Source organism: Natator depressus, chromosome 11 (genome assembly GCF_965152275.1).
Source record: "Natator depressus isolate rNatDep1 chromosome 11, rNatDep2.hap1, whole genome shotgun sequence".
NCBI lineage: Eukaryota > Metazoa > Chordata > Testudines > Cheloniidae > Natator > Natator depressus.
Window position 1 is genome coordinate 60319577 of NC_134244.1, and position 17021 is coordinate 60336597.

The 17021-nt window shown below is 37.0% G+C and overlaps 1 protein-coding gene across 5 annotated transcripts in view; it reads right to left on the reverse strand.

Moving 5' to 3' along the window:
• Nucleotides 1–17021, reverse strand: part of RAPH1 (Ras association (RalGDS/AF-6) and pleckstrin homology domains 1) — a 536692-nt gene that overhangs the window by 52011 nt on the left and 467660 nt on the right. The window contains exon 8 of one of the 5 annotated variants that reach the window (XM_074967968.1): nucleotides 11022–11102. The exons of the other annotated variants lie outside the window; for them this stretch is intronic. Coding sequence (XP_074824069.1) covers nucleotides 11022–11102 — 81 coding nt within the window. The remainder of the gene's footprint in view (nucleotides 1–11021; nucleotides 11103–17021) is intronic. 5 annotated transcript variants of the gene reach the window in all.

The following is a 17021-nucleotide window of genomic DNA, read 5'->3' on the forward strand; positions in this document are numbered from 1 at the left end:
CTTGTCCCTCAGTGCCACTGACTTGGTGCCCGTGCCCATCGGGTCTGTAGGCTTGTCAAAGATACCTGCCTCTGAGGACTTCTGTGAGCCATGGGTACCAGACAGAGGGTCTCGGTGCCGGCAGTACCGAGGATATCAAGCATACCAGAGTGTTTGTGGCTCTCTTAGGGCTCACTGTGGGGATTTTCTGCTCTTTTTTGATATTTGTGAAAGGAATCAGTGACTTGTTTCTTCGCCCCACAGCCTTTATATGTTGAGGGCTCTGGGGAAGACTCATATCTTCCAGGTGACTCGTGGTGCGGGTCCAGAGAGGGTGGGAAAGCCACCTGCACGAAGATAATTTTCTGTCTGAGCTCTCTATCCTTATGAGACTGGGGCCTGATTTCCTGGCAAAGATCACACTTTTATCGAATGTGACCTTCCCTGAGGCAGCGAATGCACTGGGAGTGCTTGTCTGCAACAAGAATCCTCTTTGCAAGAGAGGCACTTCTTGAAGCTTGGTAAGCTGGGCAGACCACACTGAGGGAAGGGTCTGCAACAAGGGAAAAAGTGGAAAAGTCTTTTTTTTTTTTTTTTTTTAAAAGGGGGAGAAAAAAAGAAAAAGAAAAAACTACAGCTAGAACTACAACTAAGAACTAGGAGGCTAGCGAATTACAGAAATACAAATCAAAAGTAACGGTCCTAATGGACTGGGAACAGTTCCGTCTCTAGCCAGGGGTGGTTGAGAAGAAACTGAGGGGGAACTAGCCCACATGCGTGGACTAGCCTCTTGGCGCAAAATAAGGAGAGACCGCACATGTGTGGGCCTAACGGACACTACTACCAAAGTTCTCCGACCAGCAGCGCAGGGACACAACCACAACTACAGAGTACCCCCCACAGGGACACTACTTGCAGAACAAGTGAAGCTTAACTCTAAGGATGTTGTAAAATGTAAATAAAGACTTGCCTGCAAAGTTTCCTGCCCTTCCTAGGAACTTCTGCTCAGCAAGAATAGAATGTATCATACTGTCTTATCAAGAGACTTTACTGAATTCTTTGGTGAATAAATGGGGGAAATACTTCCTATTCAGCTTGGCTAGGTCAGGATGGAGCTCAAGGGTGTCTATAACATTTCTCAACATAGGGTCAAAGAATTCTGTTTGAATAAGCTCCTCACTATTGTCCTTGTTGGATTTAATGGATTCCAGCTCGCCCTTTCTTTTGCGATGCAGTATCATGGCTAGAGAGTATGCTTTTCTAGGGCTGTTTACCCTTAGCCTTCTTGGATATCAACGACACAGACAGGTGGAGTTGGGACCTCACTCTCCCCCCAGAAGGTAGCGCTGTTTCTTGGAAGGAATTTTTGACACAAGGCTGTTAATAGCACCTTACAGGAGACATCTCTTGTCTGCCCTTCTTCCCCACGCTGGCCATTTCGCCTGCTGTGTGTGTATTGGAGTGGGGGTCAGGAACACATGCTCACAGTAAGGCAAAAAGAAGCCCAAATGCCTCAGGCCACAGAGAAACAAGAAAAGAAAGTTTAGTAGAAAAGGGTACCACTGGAGTTGTGTGTGTTTGTTTAGCTGAAACTATAACAAGAGGCCTGCAGTAACAGGAGCTTGCTCTGGAGCACAATGGTTGAGCTGTGGGAAATTGTAGCCAGGGTCTATGGCTCAAGGGGTTCCTCGCCTCCATTACTGATTAATTTTGGGGAGGATTGCTAGACAGACATTCTTATAAGAGAAAAGAAGAATATTTTGCTGGTTATATGAGTACTATCAACTAATTAATTTCAGTGAGAGTTGAGGGAGCTCAATATCTTGCAAGATTGAGCCCTAGCAGCACAATTATTCTATTAGCAATCATAGCAGGTATCACCCAGCATAAGTACAGTAGAATCTTTCACAGAGAAGGGGAATTCTGTTCTGTCCAGAAAAGTAGACGTATCCTATGTACACACACACCTTAAAAATCAGTGCTGGTACACGGAAGTGTAAATTTGCTCAGGGGGCATTCTCCCTGCTAAGGTGGCAGGTGTGTTTAAAATAAGTTTATTTTATGGCTGGAACTCCAAATGGACATCCTCCAGCGAACCTGGCCACATCATAATCAACACATGCTATCTGGCCTGCGCTGGTCCTCTACAGCCACCCACTTTATCTCAAGGGGGCTTTGCAGTCTCTGTACTGCTGCAATCTTCTTCCGAACAGTAGGTTTTTCATCTCAGGGGAAATAAACTGGCCTAATCCCTAGATAAATTTGGCCCTTTTCACTCGTTTGTTCAACCACAAGGAATAGGGAGCCTTGGATAAAGGATGATAGTTTAATGGTTCATTTAGTTGTCCGCATTAGGTATAAGCCCAGTTCCCAAAGAGAGAGAAATTTGCAACCCTTTGAACCAATGGTTAGTGGGTTAACAAGCTGGCATCATTAAAAACAGGCTTTTACAAAACAAAAGCATTTCCATCACATATGTGCATAAGAACCTTTTTTACTACAGGATTGCTTGTAAGGGGCTGGACCTAGGTATTTTTGAAAAGTAAAAAGTCTATAGTATCTGTTCAAGAAAAAGCCAAATGAAGAACTAAGTGGATTTTGTTCCCATTGCTTTCCTGATCTGCAGCAAAAATTAAAATACAGACATTCCTTGAAAAGGAGGTACTTAGAAAGCAGTAATAATGAGTTTGATTGGACTGATTCTGGCAATCAAAGTCTGAGCTAGCAAATCGATGGCACTTAAACTGCCAATATGAATTTGAGCTGCAATGACATGCCAAAGGGCAAGAAGGGTACAGTCCTTCTTTGAAAATCTATGGTGACCCTAGTTCTGGAATACTATATTTACTTTTGGGCACCTCAAATTCAAAAACATGTAGGGAAGTTAGAGGGTGTATGGATAAGAGCAACAAAAGTGATTAAACCAGTTGGAAAGATCGATTTATGAGATTTAAAAGAATACATTATAGCTTGGCAAAGCAACAACTATGTGTGACTATAACATTCTTCAAATACTTGAAATGAATAAATACCAGAGAGAGGAATAATTTAGGGTGGTCCAATGGAGTATTAGGCACGATAAAATAACTACGAAAAGGATTAGTTACAAGGTTATTTTTGTTCCATTTTATGGGGCAAACTTAGTCTGCACTTTAAAACCACTTAAAATCTATCTAATACAGAAAACCATTTAATTCAACTATCAATCTCAAAAGTTTTGAGATTGATATTTGTTAAGTTATGGAATAACCTTCCAGAAGCACTAATGGAAACCTCATTGCTTGAAACATTTCAAGACTGACTGGATACAAAGCAATAAAAATTTACTATAGCAACAATTCTGCATTGGCCCCCAGGGATGGACCAGATGACTCATTATCAAATTTTTCTCTCTAAATTCTATGATTCTATGCTACAAAAATGCAGGTCAATATTTTGACCTTACAAACCCTTGACAAATATTATCCTTTTAAGTATAATCCTAAATGAATGTACATTTTCCTAGGTACAATTTACACCTAGAAATACCATTGACATAAAATTCAGAAACCTAGATAGGAGTTATGGCATACAGATAAAAATAAAATTTGCATTAAAATTTGCTACTCCAAAAGGGGAGAGTAAAATCTTTTCATGGTAACTCTTCCATATTTCCAAATCTTTAATACATTTAATACATCTGGATTATCAGATATTTCTGTCCTTTGCCAATCCAACTTTAACTTAATACGTTAGAACAAGTAGAAGGCAGCCAGTGGAAGTAAATTCTACCTGACTGCTTTTAGAGTCTAAAAATTATATTTAGACAAAATAGTAAAAAAGACACAATATAGTATTCCTTAATGCAGCCATATTTAGTGTTTGCCAGGTGGCCAATAAAATCCTGTGTTCCACTACATTTTTTTCCTGCTGTGATAGTTGATTCATTGATTCATAGCATAGATGGCCAATCAGTTTCCCATAACTAAAAGACATTTCCCACTGTTTGTCCAATAAAAAAAGCACACTTCTTTCCCTTAAGGGTAAGGTCTGTAATACTGCAATCAGGTAGCATACCATTGGCCACTAGAAATTAAAAAGGCTTGAAACAGTCTTTGAGATGATTAAGAAAAATGGTTAATTTAAAGACAACTCCCTACCTCCCTGCAACATTTATCCTCCCATTAAAATAAAGAACAGAGCACGGTTAGGAGAAAAGGGTCCTTCTAGCAGGGGAGTAAGGGAGCGAAAGCACTGCATTAGAAGACATTCCATTCTACTTTAGTTATATCATTTGCACAGCTATATCTAGAATACTCAAATAATTAATGTTTTCCAGTCAATACATACATGACTTATGCACATATGTAATCAAGACCAAGTCAAGCCAGAGTGTCCGTAGAGTTTGCTAAATAGGTAAAATGATCAGATATTTCTAGCCCAGCTTCTTTCACAAAGTATTCATTCAAGCCAAAAATTGTACACACATTGTACACATGGCTAGAATCCCTCTACTTGATTTATTTATAGGGAAACATTCTGAAACACCATCTTTTCTTTAAAGACATCTGATCTTGACTTTAGTTGGACTGAATTTTCTTAACCTCTCTTTCCCAAGTTCTTTTATAAAATAAAGCTATTAAATCTTACATGCAATGGAAAGAGTGGGAAAGTTCTTGAAGAACTTCATTCTGCTGATGCACTAGACGAAACTCATAAAATTAGATATTTGCAAATATTCAAATACTCCATGTTTTCAAATATTCCATGCTTTCAGTGAAGCAGTTTTAGAGAGTCAGCAAACTCTTATGTCAACTACTATATACCATAAAGGTGTAAGTAGGTGAACTAGCTTCTGTGAACAATGGGGGAGATTACTGCATTATTTTTATAAAATGTGTGACTCAGTTCAGTTGTTCAGTCTTGTGCTGCTTGTTACCTGACCTCAACAGGTTAACTTCTTTTCAGAGACACCCACTGGGAGTGACGAATGGGTGATCAATGCACCAGTGTGTGTCAATTTGCCATACCGGGGGTTGGGTGAAAGGACTATCGAGACATATTGGCATGTGAATAAATCCACCTGGGCAATACAATAGATATGCTAAAGAGGTGGACAAATCAAAAAGACTGGTTCTACAAGTTAGCTGGCTGGCAACTAAGCAATGGGTCATCTGGTGGAGGACTTACATCGCCTGACAACGTTAATCCAGAAGTCACCTAAGGAAGGGAACTGAAAGTTATAAGAGACAGGGTCATAACACAGAGGTCATACAGATTCCATGATTTGGAAGCCATGTGCAGAAGAGAGGAAGGATCCTGGATACCTTAGAAGACTCTGACCAAATCTTAAAGAACCCTCAAGAGCAGTGAGGAAATGAGGCAGGGAGTGGTTTTATTGTTTTTTCTGGTTCTGTGTATTTCTTGTGCTGTCTAAACTAATGAACGATTGCTTTTGAAATCCCGTTGCAAAGTCTATTTGCTTCAACTATCCAATGTCCTTGAAGAGGTGAACTGAAAACCTGAGTGGGCACAAGGTGGGAGGTCTTGGTAAGGGGTATGCTTAAGCTACTGAAGAGTCTGGAGGCGCCAGCACCAGTTTCAGGGCCTGGGCAGTTGGACTGCAGGGTCTCCGAAGGGGTGCTAGGCAAAGGATCTGTATCCTGAGCATATGCCTAAAGACCCAGAGCCAGAGGCAGTGCTTGGACTATGCTCAGACTCAAGAGGATTAAGAGTACAGGGGTCCAGTATGGTAGAATCCAAACAGCAGCTTAGTGAGTATCCTGCTGGGGGAGCTTGATGAGGGCTGTGACTGCTTTCTGCAAGGATCTCACTGCAGGATTTCTTCACAAAAAGTTTCCAGGTGTGGTCTCACCACAATTAGTGTAAGCAGTCCAATGTAGCTTGTTTTGGTCATCACAGAAAAGGCAAAAACATTTAGCGTAGAATGAAGGAAAGAAGACTGATTTTACAAGTCAGCATTATATATTCTTGTAGCTGATCTTCTTACCAGAAGCACTCTCTTTTCAGGGACCATGTTTACAACACACACAAAAGGAACTCACTATGTTTGAGTGGTTTTGCACAGTAAAGAATAAATTCTCAAACTATTTTTAAATACTTTCCTTTTTTAAAATTTATTTTAAAAGGCCAGAGATAGATGCAAAGGGAAACATATGGTGAGAAGAAAACAAAGGAGTGAAATTACAAACAGAAAATGTACAAAATGAATATATATATATATATAAAAATAATGTATCTGAACAGGCAATTCAAGCTACATTAAGTTTTTTGTTAATAGTATTTCAATTTTTTCAAGTTGTAACTTTACAAGTTGCACTTAGATACCATAAAATGAACACTATCAAAAATTATTCAAATCAAAACCAAGATTCTCTGACCAAATAGTCTCATCCGATAAAAGATTTATAAAAACCTAATCCATATCCTTCACAACAACCCTTAAAATTACAAAACTGAAAAACATTGCAAGCTATCACATGCATAATAATCCTTGAACTGCAAATCTAATCCAAAGAACTGAAAATCAAACAAATACAGAAATAGGGGATACCTCTTATAACTCTACCAAAATTAAAAACTTTAATCTCAAACACAAGCAGAAAAAAAAAGATTTAAGCACGCAAATGTGTTAACACAACACATTCTATGAATTACCACAGGTTTTATGTAATATGTGTGTTATGTTGTGATGACAAGAGCTAAATTTGAATAAAATGGACATTAAGTTCCTTTTAATTTCAATAAATATTTTTAAAATGTAAATTACTTTTCACATCTAGTTCATTCAATAAAAAACAGCTTGCCTTGATGTTCATAAAAACATGGCATATGTATTTTGTTCCAAATTACTTTTAGGACTTCAAAAGATTTCCTGCATTCCTTCCTTCCTTGAAAGGAAGGGACACATCCATTATCTTCAAGCCTAAATACCAAGAGAGGTTCATGGACCAGCTGTTGTGTATAGCATTTAATAATATTTTCAAAGAGCCCTCCACACAAACACTGGATGTTTATGCTATTCTAAGAAGAGATTTCAATGCTACAAGTCTATTTGCTCCTGTTCACAAATACTGCAAACATTTATAACTACAGAGCAGTATGACCAAGCACGTTTTCAAGCATTTAGAATATCAACTTCTATACAAAACACTTCCACCCTACTGTTTACATGTACTTGACAGCTAAATAAGATAAAAGGTCATATGTACCATTTCACTCAGTGTTTTCTTGCAAGAATGTAATTAAAACTAATGTACACGTCAAGCGACATTATTAGCTGTACCACAAATCTTTTGCCTGTGTACTGGTATTGACAATTTCTCCTTCCATGGTAGCGAAATACTCAGTTACAATTTGGTAGTCTTAACCTATTTGAAAGAAGGGAATGGAGTTGGTCTGCTTCATATTTTTTCTTTGCTATAAACAAAGAACAGCTCAGACTGAGACTGCAAATATTTATATTAATCTCAATTTATAAACAAACAAAAAAGACACTCCCATCTGTCTCAAAGGGATATTTATGAATCATCTAAGACTTTTGAAGATTCTAGTAAGAGCTTTAGCTTTCCCAAAAATAAACATGAGACACAAAATTGTAAGGAAGTCTTTGTTGGACAAGATAAAACAGATGGACTCAGAGGACTCGCACATAGCATGATGATGATCACTGGAAAGTGCTGTGTTGAAGTGTATTGAACTACAGCAGAAAATCTTTCGAATATCCCAAACCAAACAGTTTCCCCTCCCCTTTCACAAAGAATTGCAGTTTCCTTTTTAATAAACTCAATGGACTGTTTTTAATTCCTGAGGTTGGTAGTGCTCAAGAGAGGAACAAACTTCAAGTCAAAAAAAAAAGAAAAAAGGCTGCATGAAATTCCAACACGCACCAAAGTGTTTCACACAGTAATGGAATGGATTACTTCTTCCCAGTCACATGTCTAAAACGTGCATCCTGGGTTGCAAATTTATACATATAGACAAAAATCTGTCCGTCAACCTGTTTAATTTACAAACTGAATTCTTTAGGAAAAAAACTGCTTTTAAAATATGCACATAAAATATTGCATCTTGCAAGAATATGATGCTCAGAGTTACTACACAACATGCCATACACTTAAGATTGGCAGAATTATTTTTTTTTAATAATTTCAATAGATATCGATATTCATTTTTAAGCATTTTTTTTCTATTTTTATCTATTTAAACTTTCACAGCTGTGCAAAATTATGGCTTTTAAGCTTTTTATCCCAATTTTTATCTATTTAAATTTTCAGAATTGCAGGAAACCACTGGGGAAAAAAAATCAGACAATGGGGGACATGGGAAGTCTCACAATTATTTAATGACCGTAGGCACTGAGATTCAAAAAGTTATAGCTTTATAACCGTTAAATCACAAATTGCCAACATCACCTGTCCAAAAAGTAAATATCCTTAAAATCAAACACTAGAATTGTCAAGCAACATTTTTCTTACTTTGCCCATAAGTAAATTTCGATGATCATCAATGGAAATACTTTTTCATTGAAATTGACATTTACCGACAAAAAATGAATCCTTCCAAGCCCACGTACACACTACTATTAGACATGAAAACCCAGTTAACTAGGGCTTAAGTGCATTGCCCAACTTTACTGAATGCAAACGAGTTGCTTATTTCATATCAGTTCCTTTATCTAAGGAGGTTGCTCCTTTGAAGTTAGAGACTTGAAGGATACTATATGGAGCAATCTCTCCATTCAGAAAAAGGTGGAATATACCTAGAAAAACTTATGTTAAATTATGATCCTTAAGTACATCTGATATATCTAATTATGTATTATTTGACAGATTTATAGCCTTTACATTATCCAAATATTAAAATACTATACTACTGTAAACAAATAAGTTTATATATTCTTTATACTGTCACTATAGACATTACGTAAATATTAACAGTTTGATGCAAATTTCACAATTCTTCCCCCCAAAAAATCTTCTGAAATTGCTTAAGAACTTACTCTTTAACTTGCTATTCTTAGCTTTCTGTTACAGAGTAGATTTAATCTATATCTAAAGCCTGTTCAAAGTTTCACAGACAACATCCTTTTAAGGCTCTCTTTATGGAATGATTCACCCCAGTACATGGAAAATGTGTGGATCTCAGTAACAGCAGAACATCTTGCTACATTTCTTATGAAGTCATCTACATTGTAAATGGATGAGGTCCCCACTAAACTTTTTCCTTTAAAATTCAGTCAGTGCTACTTCATTCAAGTCTACAGAAATATACTGCAATGACAACATAGCTATTGAAATTTACAAAGCAATTTTTTCAAATACACTATAAAAAATCATAAAAGATGTTTAAGGCTACACTCTGCCCAGCCATTCTGTAATCTTACTGCACTTGGTCCGTTTGCTCTTGGTCCATTACTTAGACAGATGGAAAACAGCACATCAGAGCAAAAGATATTTACCAATGACAAAGATCACAAATATTGTAGACAAAAAAAACCTAATCACAAATTTTGCATGAACAAACAGTAAAGCCATTAATCAGATGTTTAAAAAATAAGAACTAAGTCAATATACAGATGTAAGAAAGAATGACCAGCAAGAACAACAAAAAAAACCAAATGACTAACACAGAAAAGTTCCTACTTAGTGTTGCAAGGAGAAAACCCATATAGGTTTTTCTGTATATTTTCATTCACAGAGTAATTATTCTATACATATGGAAAATACTAAAGCAGGAGTATTGTATGCCATTATCCAGTTGACTGATTAATTCCTTTTATACAGAAATTCATCTATTACTAGGATATCTACATTTGCTGTGCTCTTGTCTAACTTATCTTCTACAATGACTTTACCAAAGGGAAAAATCCTGAAAAATGTCCATGTAAAACACTGGGTTATGAATAAATAGTTTTTCACCAGAAGTTTTTCCAAAGACTAACATGACTGATCAGGTTTCGGATTTTGGGTTTTTTTAACTTTACTTTTATGACTAAAGCAGAAAACCTATGTATTGAATCTAAATAATATTCTATTTTCATGAGATTCTCTTGGTTTATCAAGCCCTATTAAAATATATTATGAATACTAAACGGTTTGCCTAATTTAGCCAGCTGAGGGCATTGTTGTGCAACTTATGCTTTACAGATTCATTGTAAGAACTAGAAAGATGTTTTACAATTCCATTTTTAAATCATATCTATTCTCGGTGACAAAAATTTAGAAAGGGGATGTGACCAGAAACAGTGACATCTGATAAGAAAAACCCACATTTTGACACTCTTGAAAATTCCATGTAAAGGTCACTGTACTGTAATTTCAAATTGTAATAGTATTTCCTAGTCTTCAGACTCTAGTTTTTAAGATTCAAAATTACATCGTACTTTTGAAGAAAAATAAGTCTAATTTGAAAGACTAAAAAATGTAAATAAGTTTAAATACATTAAATTCTGTAGACAAAAGACTTGCCTACCAAACTGAGTTTTTATACTTTTATTCTAGTGTTATAAATAAATACTGAAGATTTTAGACCTGGTTCTGCCACTAGCCTGCTGGGTGACCTTGGGCAAGTCACTTCACCTCCACAACCTTAGCATCCCCACCTGTAAAACCAGAACAATGCCATTGACCTCCTTTGTAGAGCTCTTTGAGATCTATGGATGGAAAGCACTGTATAAAAGTGAGGTATCATAATAAATCATAGAACGCATCTAGTGGAGAAATCTCCTATTGCACCCTTCCCTTGGAAGGGCTGAAGCTTTGCTATCAGCAATCAGGCTTAACACGCTGTTTTAACTAGAGTGTAAATAGCTTACTCAAACTAGTACATTTGGGAAGTACTTGCTAGAGGATAGGGAAGGATCAACTGTAAGGAAGTCTGCAAAAAGCTACAGGTTATGATACAGGCTCACTACAGTCTCCATTGCTGAGGTGTTAATGGATAAGGCTCAAATCACTGATGCAGTTTCTAATTACAAGGGGCACTGGTATAGCCACAGGTGCACAAAAAGGAGAGAGACAGACAGACACGTCATAACTTACAGGAGTCAGCTCAGCCTCCTCTTCTGTGAAGTCAATGTGACGCTTGGACTGCCTGATGGGATGTCCCACAGAAACATTATGCTGTGAAAATGAAGGAATTGGGGAGGAGGAGTAGTGGGAAAAAGAAAGAAAAAGGAAGAAGAGGAAAAGGCACCGTTTATTATCATGCAGGAAGAGTGGGAATGAGCAGTGATGTGAACCAGTAAAAGAAAGAGAAGTGAAAATAAACATATCAAGTAACATGCAACATCCCTGTTCCCACCCTGTTTTGCAACAGCCATCAATACTTTATAGGGATAAGAATATATTCTTATTTTCCCCTTCCACCTACAAGAAAAATACACAATTTGTTTGTGTATTACATTCTAGGCTATTTTCTTTCCTAGTAACCAATTTCTGATGAGTATATTTCTTTATTTTCATGTAATATATGTTAACTTTACCCATTTTTCAGCTACACTGAAACTGATTAAGAAACAAACCAGACTCAGATAATACACATTAGTAAATAGCTATGGGTTTGTGAACTAAGATGTATTCTCTCCTTTGCACCTTCCGTCATACCTCCCCCCAAATATTCTAACCCCAAACACAGAAAATAATGCCACTTATAGCAGTACATTTTCCCCCTTTAACTAACTACAAATCTAAACCTAACAACACGTTAAACTAAAATGGAAGGCTGTTTTCGTTTTATTCATAACCAGTCACATCCAATCCTTATCCAACTGGGTAAAAATTAACCAATATCACATGCAAGAATGACTCAGCAGCAACTCAAGAATAAATGATAGCCTCCAATTGTCAACTGTCCCTTCAGTACTTCTCACTCCACAGTGTCAAGCTCCTCTATAACCCACAAAAAGCCCCAGTTTGCATTTCTGTAAGTTGTAACAGTATTTGATTTATTAAAGAAAACTACAGAAATTCCTTTCACATTTTACAACTCCATTGAATGCTGCTGTGTTCCTAATTTTGGTCAGCTGTTCCAAATGTGTTTTTGGGCCAAGTATGGCCAAACAAGTAATCTTGCTAATTTTACACAGATGTTGTATCTCTCATCCCCTCTCTTCTCCAATATGAATCCCTGCACTTTTTCAACATTTAATTATCTCAGTATCAGGAGGACAAGAAACTGGTTTACAAAACAGAAAAATATTCTGTGATCATATATTATTTATAAGCTCCCATACTAATTCATCACAGCTTTTAGGGAGAGATTTTCATTGGGAGTTGGGTGCTTCCGAGAGAAAACTTTTGAACACTGCAGCATAACACTATGTCACAAACCCATTTTTCTGTTTCTCAGTTCAGATTCAGTTCCTTGGCACAAACCTGTCTCCTCTTAAGTATGAGTTGTGCAGATTTTCTTATGAAGTTATTAATTTAGAGGTTTTAACAGGGTTCTATGAATATGTGAATTCTTGTTCAATTATTTTCTTATGGCTTGTCTACACAGTGAGGTACCACTGTTCCTCACACGTTCTTGTCAACTGCTGGAAATGGCCCACCTTGATTATCACTACAAAAGGTTTCTCCCCCCACCCCGCTCTCCTGCTGGTAATAGCTCACCTTACCTGATCACTCTTGTTACACTGTGTATGGTAACACCCATTGTTTCATGTTCTCTGTGTATATAAATCTCCCCATTGTATTTTCCACTGCATGCATCCGATGAAGTGAGCTGTAGCTCACGAAAGCTTATGCTCAAATAAATTGGTTAGTCTCTAAGGTGCCAGAAGTCCTCCTTTTCTTTTTACACTACAGGAAAGTGATTTCTAAGTGCACTAACATGTTGCGCATTAATTGGTCCATTCAGACCTTGCTTGTGGGTGCTAAAAGTTTTCTAGTGCTCTTTAACGTAGTGCTGTTTGAAACAGTATCAATTAATGCACAACAAAAAGCACATCCCCAGAGTGCACATTACTCCACCCGTACACATGCCCTTAGTTTGTCCATATTAATGGTACAGTATATATTATGCATCTGTACCTACTGAATGTGTGTGTGTGTGGGGGAAATACAAGGGGAGGGAGGTGGAAAGGGCTATTTATATTTTCCTACTGGAGTGCACAGTTCCATACCGGTCTTCTTCATTAATGGACATTTGAGGAAGGGGAAAGGGAAACTGATGTGTCTCATGGGGACATGTGAAGGAGTGAAGTGTTGAAAGGCTTAGAAAGATCACTTTACTGGGGACAGCTGTGGTATCAACAGTAAACTCTGATTAGTCTATTGTTATCATCAGCTCTAATCAGAAAAAGCACATGGATGCATGGACCAAGGCCCAAACACTTCAAGGAGGTTCTAGTTCACCTGACTGCTATTGGCAAGTGTTCATACCCCTTCCATAGATCAGGAGACAGGCCATCATTTGACCAGCTCAGTGAAGGTTGGAGTCTTGAGCTAAGCCTCTTCTTCCTAGAAGGATACAGCGTTGGGCACTGGAACTTCTCAGATCTTATTTAAATTTTGGGAGGAGTACAGTGCTGAGGGTTATGTAACTATCTGGGTAGACAGACATCTTCATACCAATATGAGTAATCTGCAAGGGGCTATTGGTAAGGCTTCTTAAATAGATTCAGATAATAACTGGTCATAGTGGAAAATTTTAGGTTTTTTTCCTATCATACACACAGTTTTCTCTTTTGTTTTAGTGGAATGAGTTCATCTTCTATTTTCAAGCCACCTAAGTTTCTGATAGACAGTGCAGTACTTAGCCAGTACTTTTAAGAATGAATATATTTTTATCTCCCTCTCTCCTACTGCTCCTTGTGTTTGCTTTTTATAGCTTTAAAAAAAGTTAAGGTGGAAAGGAAACAGTCTATCATGTTTGCCTTCAAAACATATTACTTTAAACTCACAGAGGGCTCGGGGAGACAACACATAGCCCTAAAACTGAATGCAATGAATATATGGCTGCAGTAGCAACACCATACGTTTTAAAAATTTCTATTCTACTAGTCAAACAACAAATTCCTTCATTACTGTCAATTTAACCAGCCAGCTGTGACAGACAAGACATTCGTTTTTAATTTTAATTTAAACATTAGCACAGTACATCCTAAAACTATGATTAGGGAATTGGTTCAGTTCTGTCTCAGAGGGAAGAAAGTCACTTATTGAATGGTCAAGAACAGTTCTCTACATCAAGTAGGTTTTCCATGGCGGTTTCCAGTCTAAACGCTGACCCAATCTAAGCTTTCCTAGCTTGTGTGATCTGAAGATATACCATAAAGTGTCATGGCTGCAGGCATGGAAACTCAATAAAAATAACATGTTGATTTTAAATAACTTTAACACCCAGGTTATATATTAACCAAGAAAACTATATTAACTGAAATGTCAAGATATTTCAGCAATTTAACTACAAAATTATTCATTAAATGGCTGGAAGTGAGAAAGTGCATGTAGGCTTCCAGCACTGTGCACCAAATAAGTTGATACTATTTCCACAAATGTTTGCAATGAAGTAATAAGTTAACTAAACAAATGATAAAATTGATTTGCAAACAGACTGGAGTTTTAGTTTTCTAGGATTTTCCATTCCAAAGTTCTCCCAATCCCTCCCCACAGTTCATCTCACTTTCCTTTTTATAAAAACCACTCAGTAAAAACAACCAATATTCTCCAAAAAAGCCTTCTATTACAGACTACCTTGTAGCTATAGTACATCATACAAACAGAATGCCGTACTGGTCTTATACACAAACCACTTATGGGAGTGGCTAATGCAGATGAATATTGCAATGCATAAACAAACAAGTTCCTAAAAATTACAAATTGATAAGTTTATCTTTAAGATATTTTGAATAACTCCATAAGATTTGGCAAGTTATGATTTGTATTTCAGAAACATTTTAATAACTGGACTGCTGATACTTGTGCTGCCAAAAAAGCTGAAAACCAGCTTCAGGATGATGGATTTACAGAATTTTCTTTTACTGTTACTTTTTTTTTTTTTTTGGAAGTCAGAAATATCATTTGTGATGAACTGTTCAAAAAAAGTGCGGAAGGAGCTGTGTTAACAACCATGGTTAAGTCTCATATTTATTAATTCTTTCCATTTGCTAAATTTTACAGACTAAAGAAAGGGTAATTGGAAGCAACCACATGCCACGAAGGCCTGTGGCCAACAATTGGAATGCCTTAAAATAACTGGCAAAGAACGCATTTCGTTTGAAACCTCAAAGTTAAAGTCCCAGTCCCTGATTGGTGCAAGTCATGACTACACACAGCTGCTTATATCCCCTTCATACGTGCTAACCACACACAATTCATAGAACATAAGGAACAGAACATAGGCTCCCAAATACACACACTAAAGCCAATACTCCCCCATGTTAAAAAGTGCTCAACCTAAAGATTAAATAGGCCAGACTTGTTTTAAGTCATCACAAGAATAAATTAATAGATTCATGGATTATAACGCCAGAAGGGACCAATGCAATCATTCAGTCTGACCTCCAGCATAATGCAAGCCATATGATTTCTCTGAATTAATTCCTGTTTGAAGTAGAGCACATATTTTACAAAAAAACCCTAAAATATAATGAAGTTCAATGATCCAGGTCTATTTTGAAAGAGAGAATTGCTTATTGTAGATGGTCCACAGTCAACATTTGTCTTTCTATATATGAATATAGTTAAATGTATTAATATACAATATGGTAGTAGTAACCATATAAACATTTAGCAAGTTAACATACAGAGATACGTGAGATCTCACAACTATTCTAAGGATTGGGAAGCTTTTGTTATCAGTGTCAGCTACTATAGGTGTTAATTTAATGATGGCCATCATACAAACCAACAAAAGAACTAAGGTACAGTTGCTGAGGGAACCTAACTCTGAATTTCCTTACTTATGTTTATTTTAATTCTTAACATCACCACCACCTTACAGTGTAATTTTACACTGAATCTGTTTTTTTGGGCCTGTACATTTAACACCTCATAGTCTGATTTAAGTTTTGAAATGTGCCCCCAAAGCTCCACTATCTTTGTACTAACTATGCTGAGTCAATTCCGGTGCAATGCCTACAATTTCTTTGTCCTGATTTCTACATCTTACATCTCTTAGATCAATTTAAATTAGGGCTGTCACGCGATTAAAATGATTTATCGCGCTGTTAAACAATAATAGAATACCATTTATTTAAATATTTTTGAATGTTTTCTACATTTTCAAATATATTGATTTCAATTACAACACAGAATACAAAGTGTACAGTGCTCATTTTATATTTTTGATTACAAATACTTGCACTGTAAAAAACCAATAGTATTTTTCAATTTACCTAATACAAGTACTGTAGTGCAATCTCTATCTTGAAAGTTGAGCTTATAAATGTAGAATTATGTAAAAAAAACCCCCTGCATTCAAAAATAAAATAATGTAAAACTTTAGAGCCTTCAAGTCCACGCAGTCCTACTTCTTGTTCAGCCATATCACTCAGACAAACAGGTTTGTTCACATTTGCAGAAGATAATGCTGCCTGCTTCTGGCTTACGACGTCACCTGAAAGTGAGACCAGGCGTTTGCATGGCACTGTTGTGGCCGGCGTTGCAAGATATTTATGTGCCAAATGCACTAAAGATTCATATGTCTCTGCATGCTTCAGTCACCATTCCAGAGGACATGCATCCATGCTCATGACGGGTTCTGCTCGATAAGGATCCAAAGCAGTGCGGACCGACGCATGTTTATTTTCATCATCTGAGAAAGATGCCACCAGCAGAAGGTTGATTTAATTTTTGGTGGTTCGGGTTCTGTAGTTTCCACATCAGAGTGTTGCTCTTTTAAGACTTCTGAAAGCATGCTCCACACCTCATTCCTCTCAGATTTTGGAAGGCACTTCAGATTCTTAAATCTTGGGTTGAGTGCTGTAGCTATCTTTAGAAATTTCACACTGGTATCTTCTTTGCATTTTGTCAAATTTACAGTGAAAGTGTCCTTAAAATGAACAACATGTGCTGGGTCATCATCCGAGACTGCTA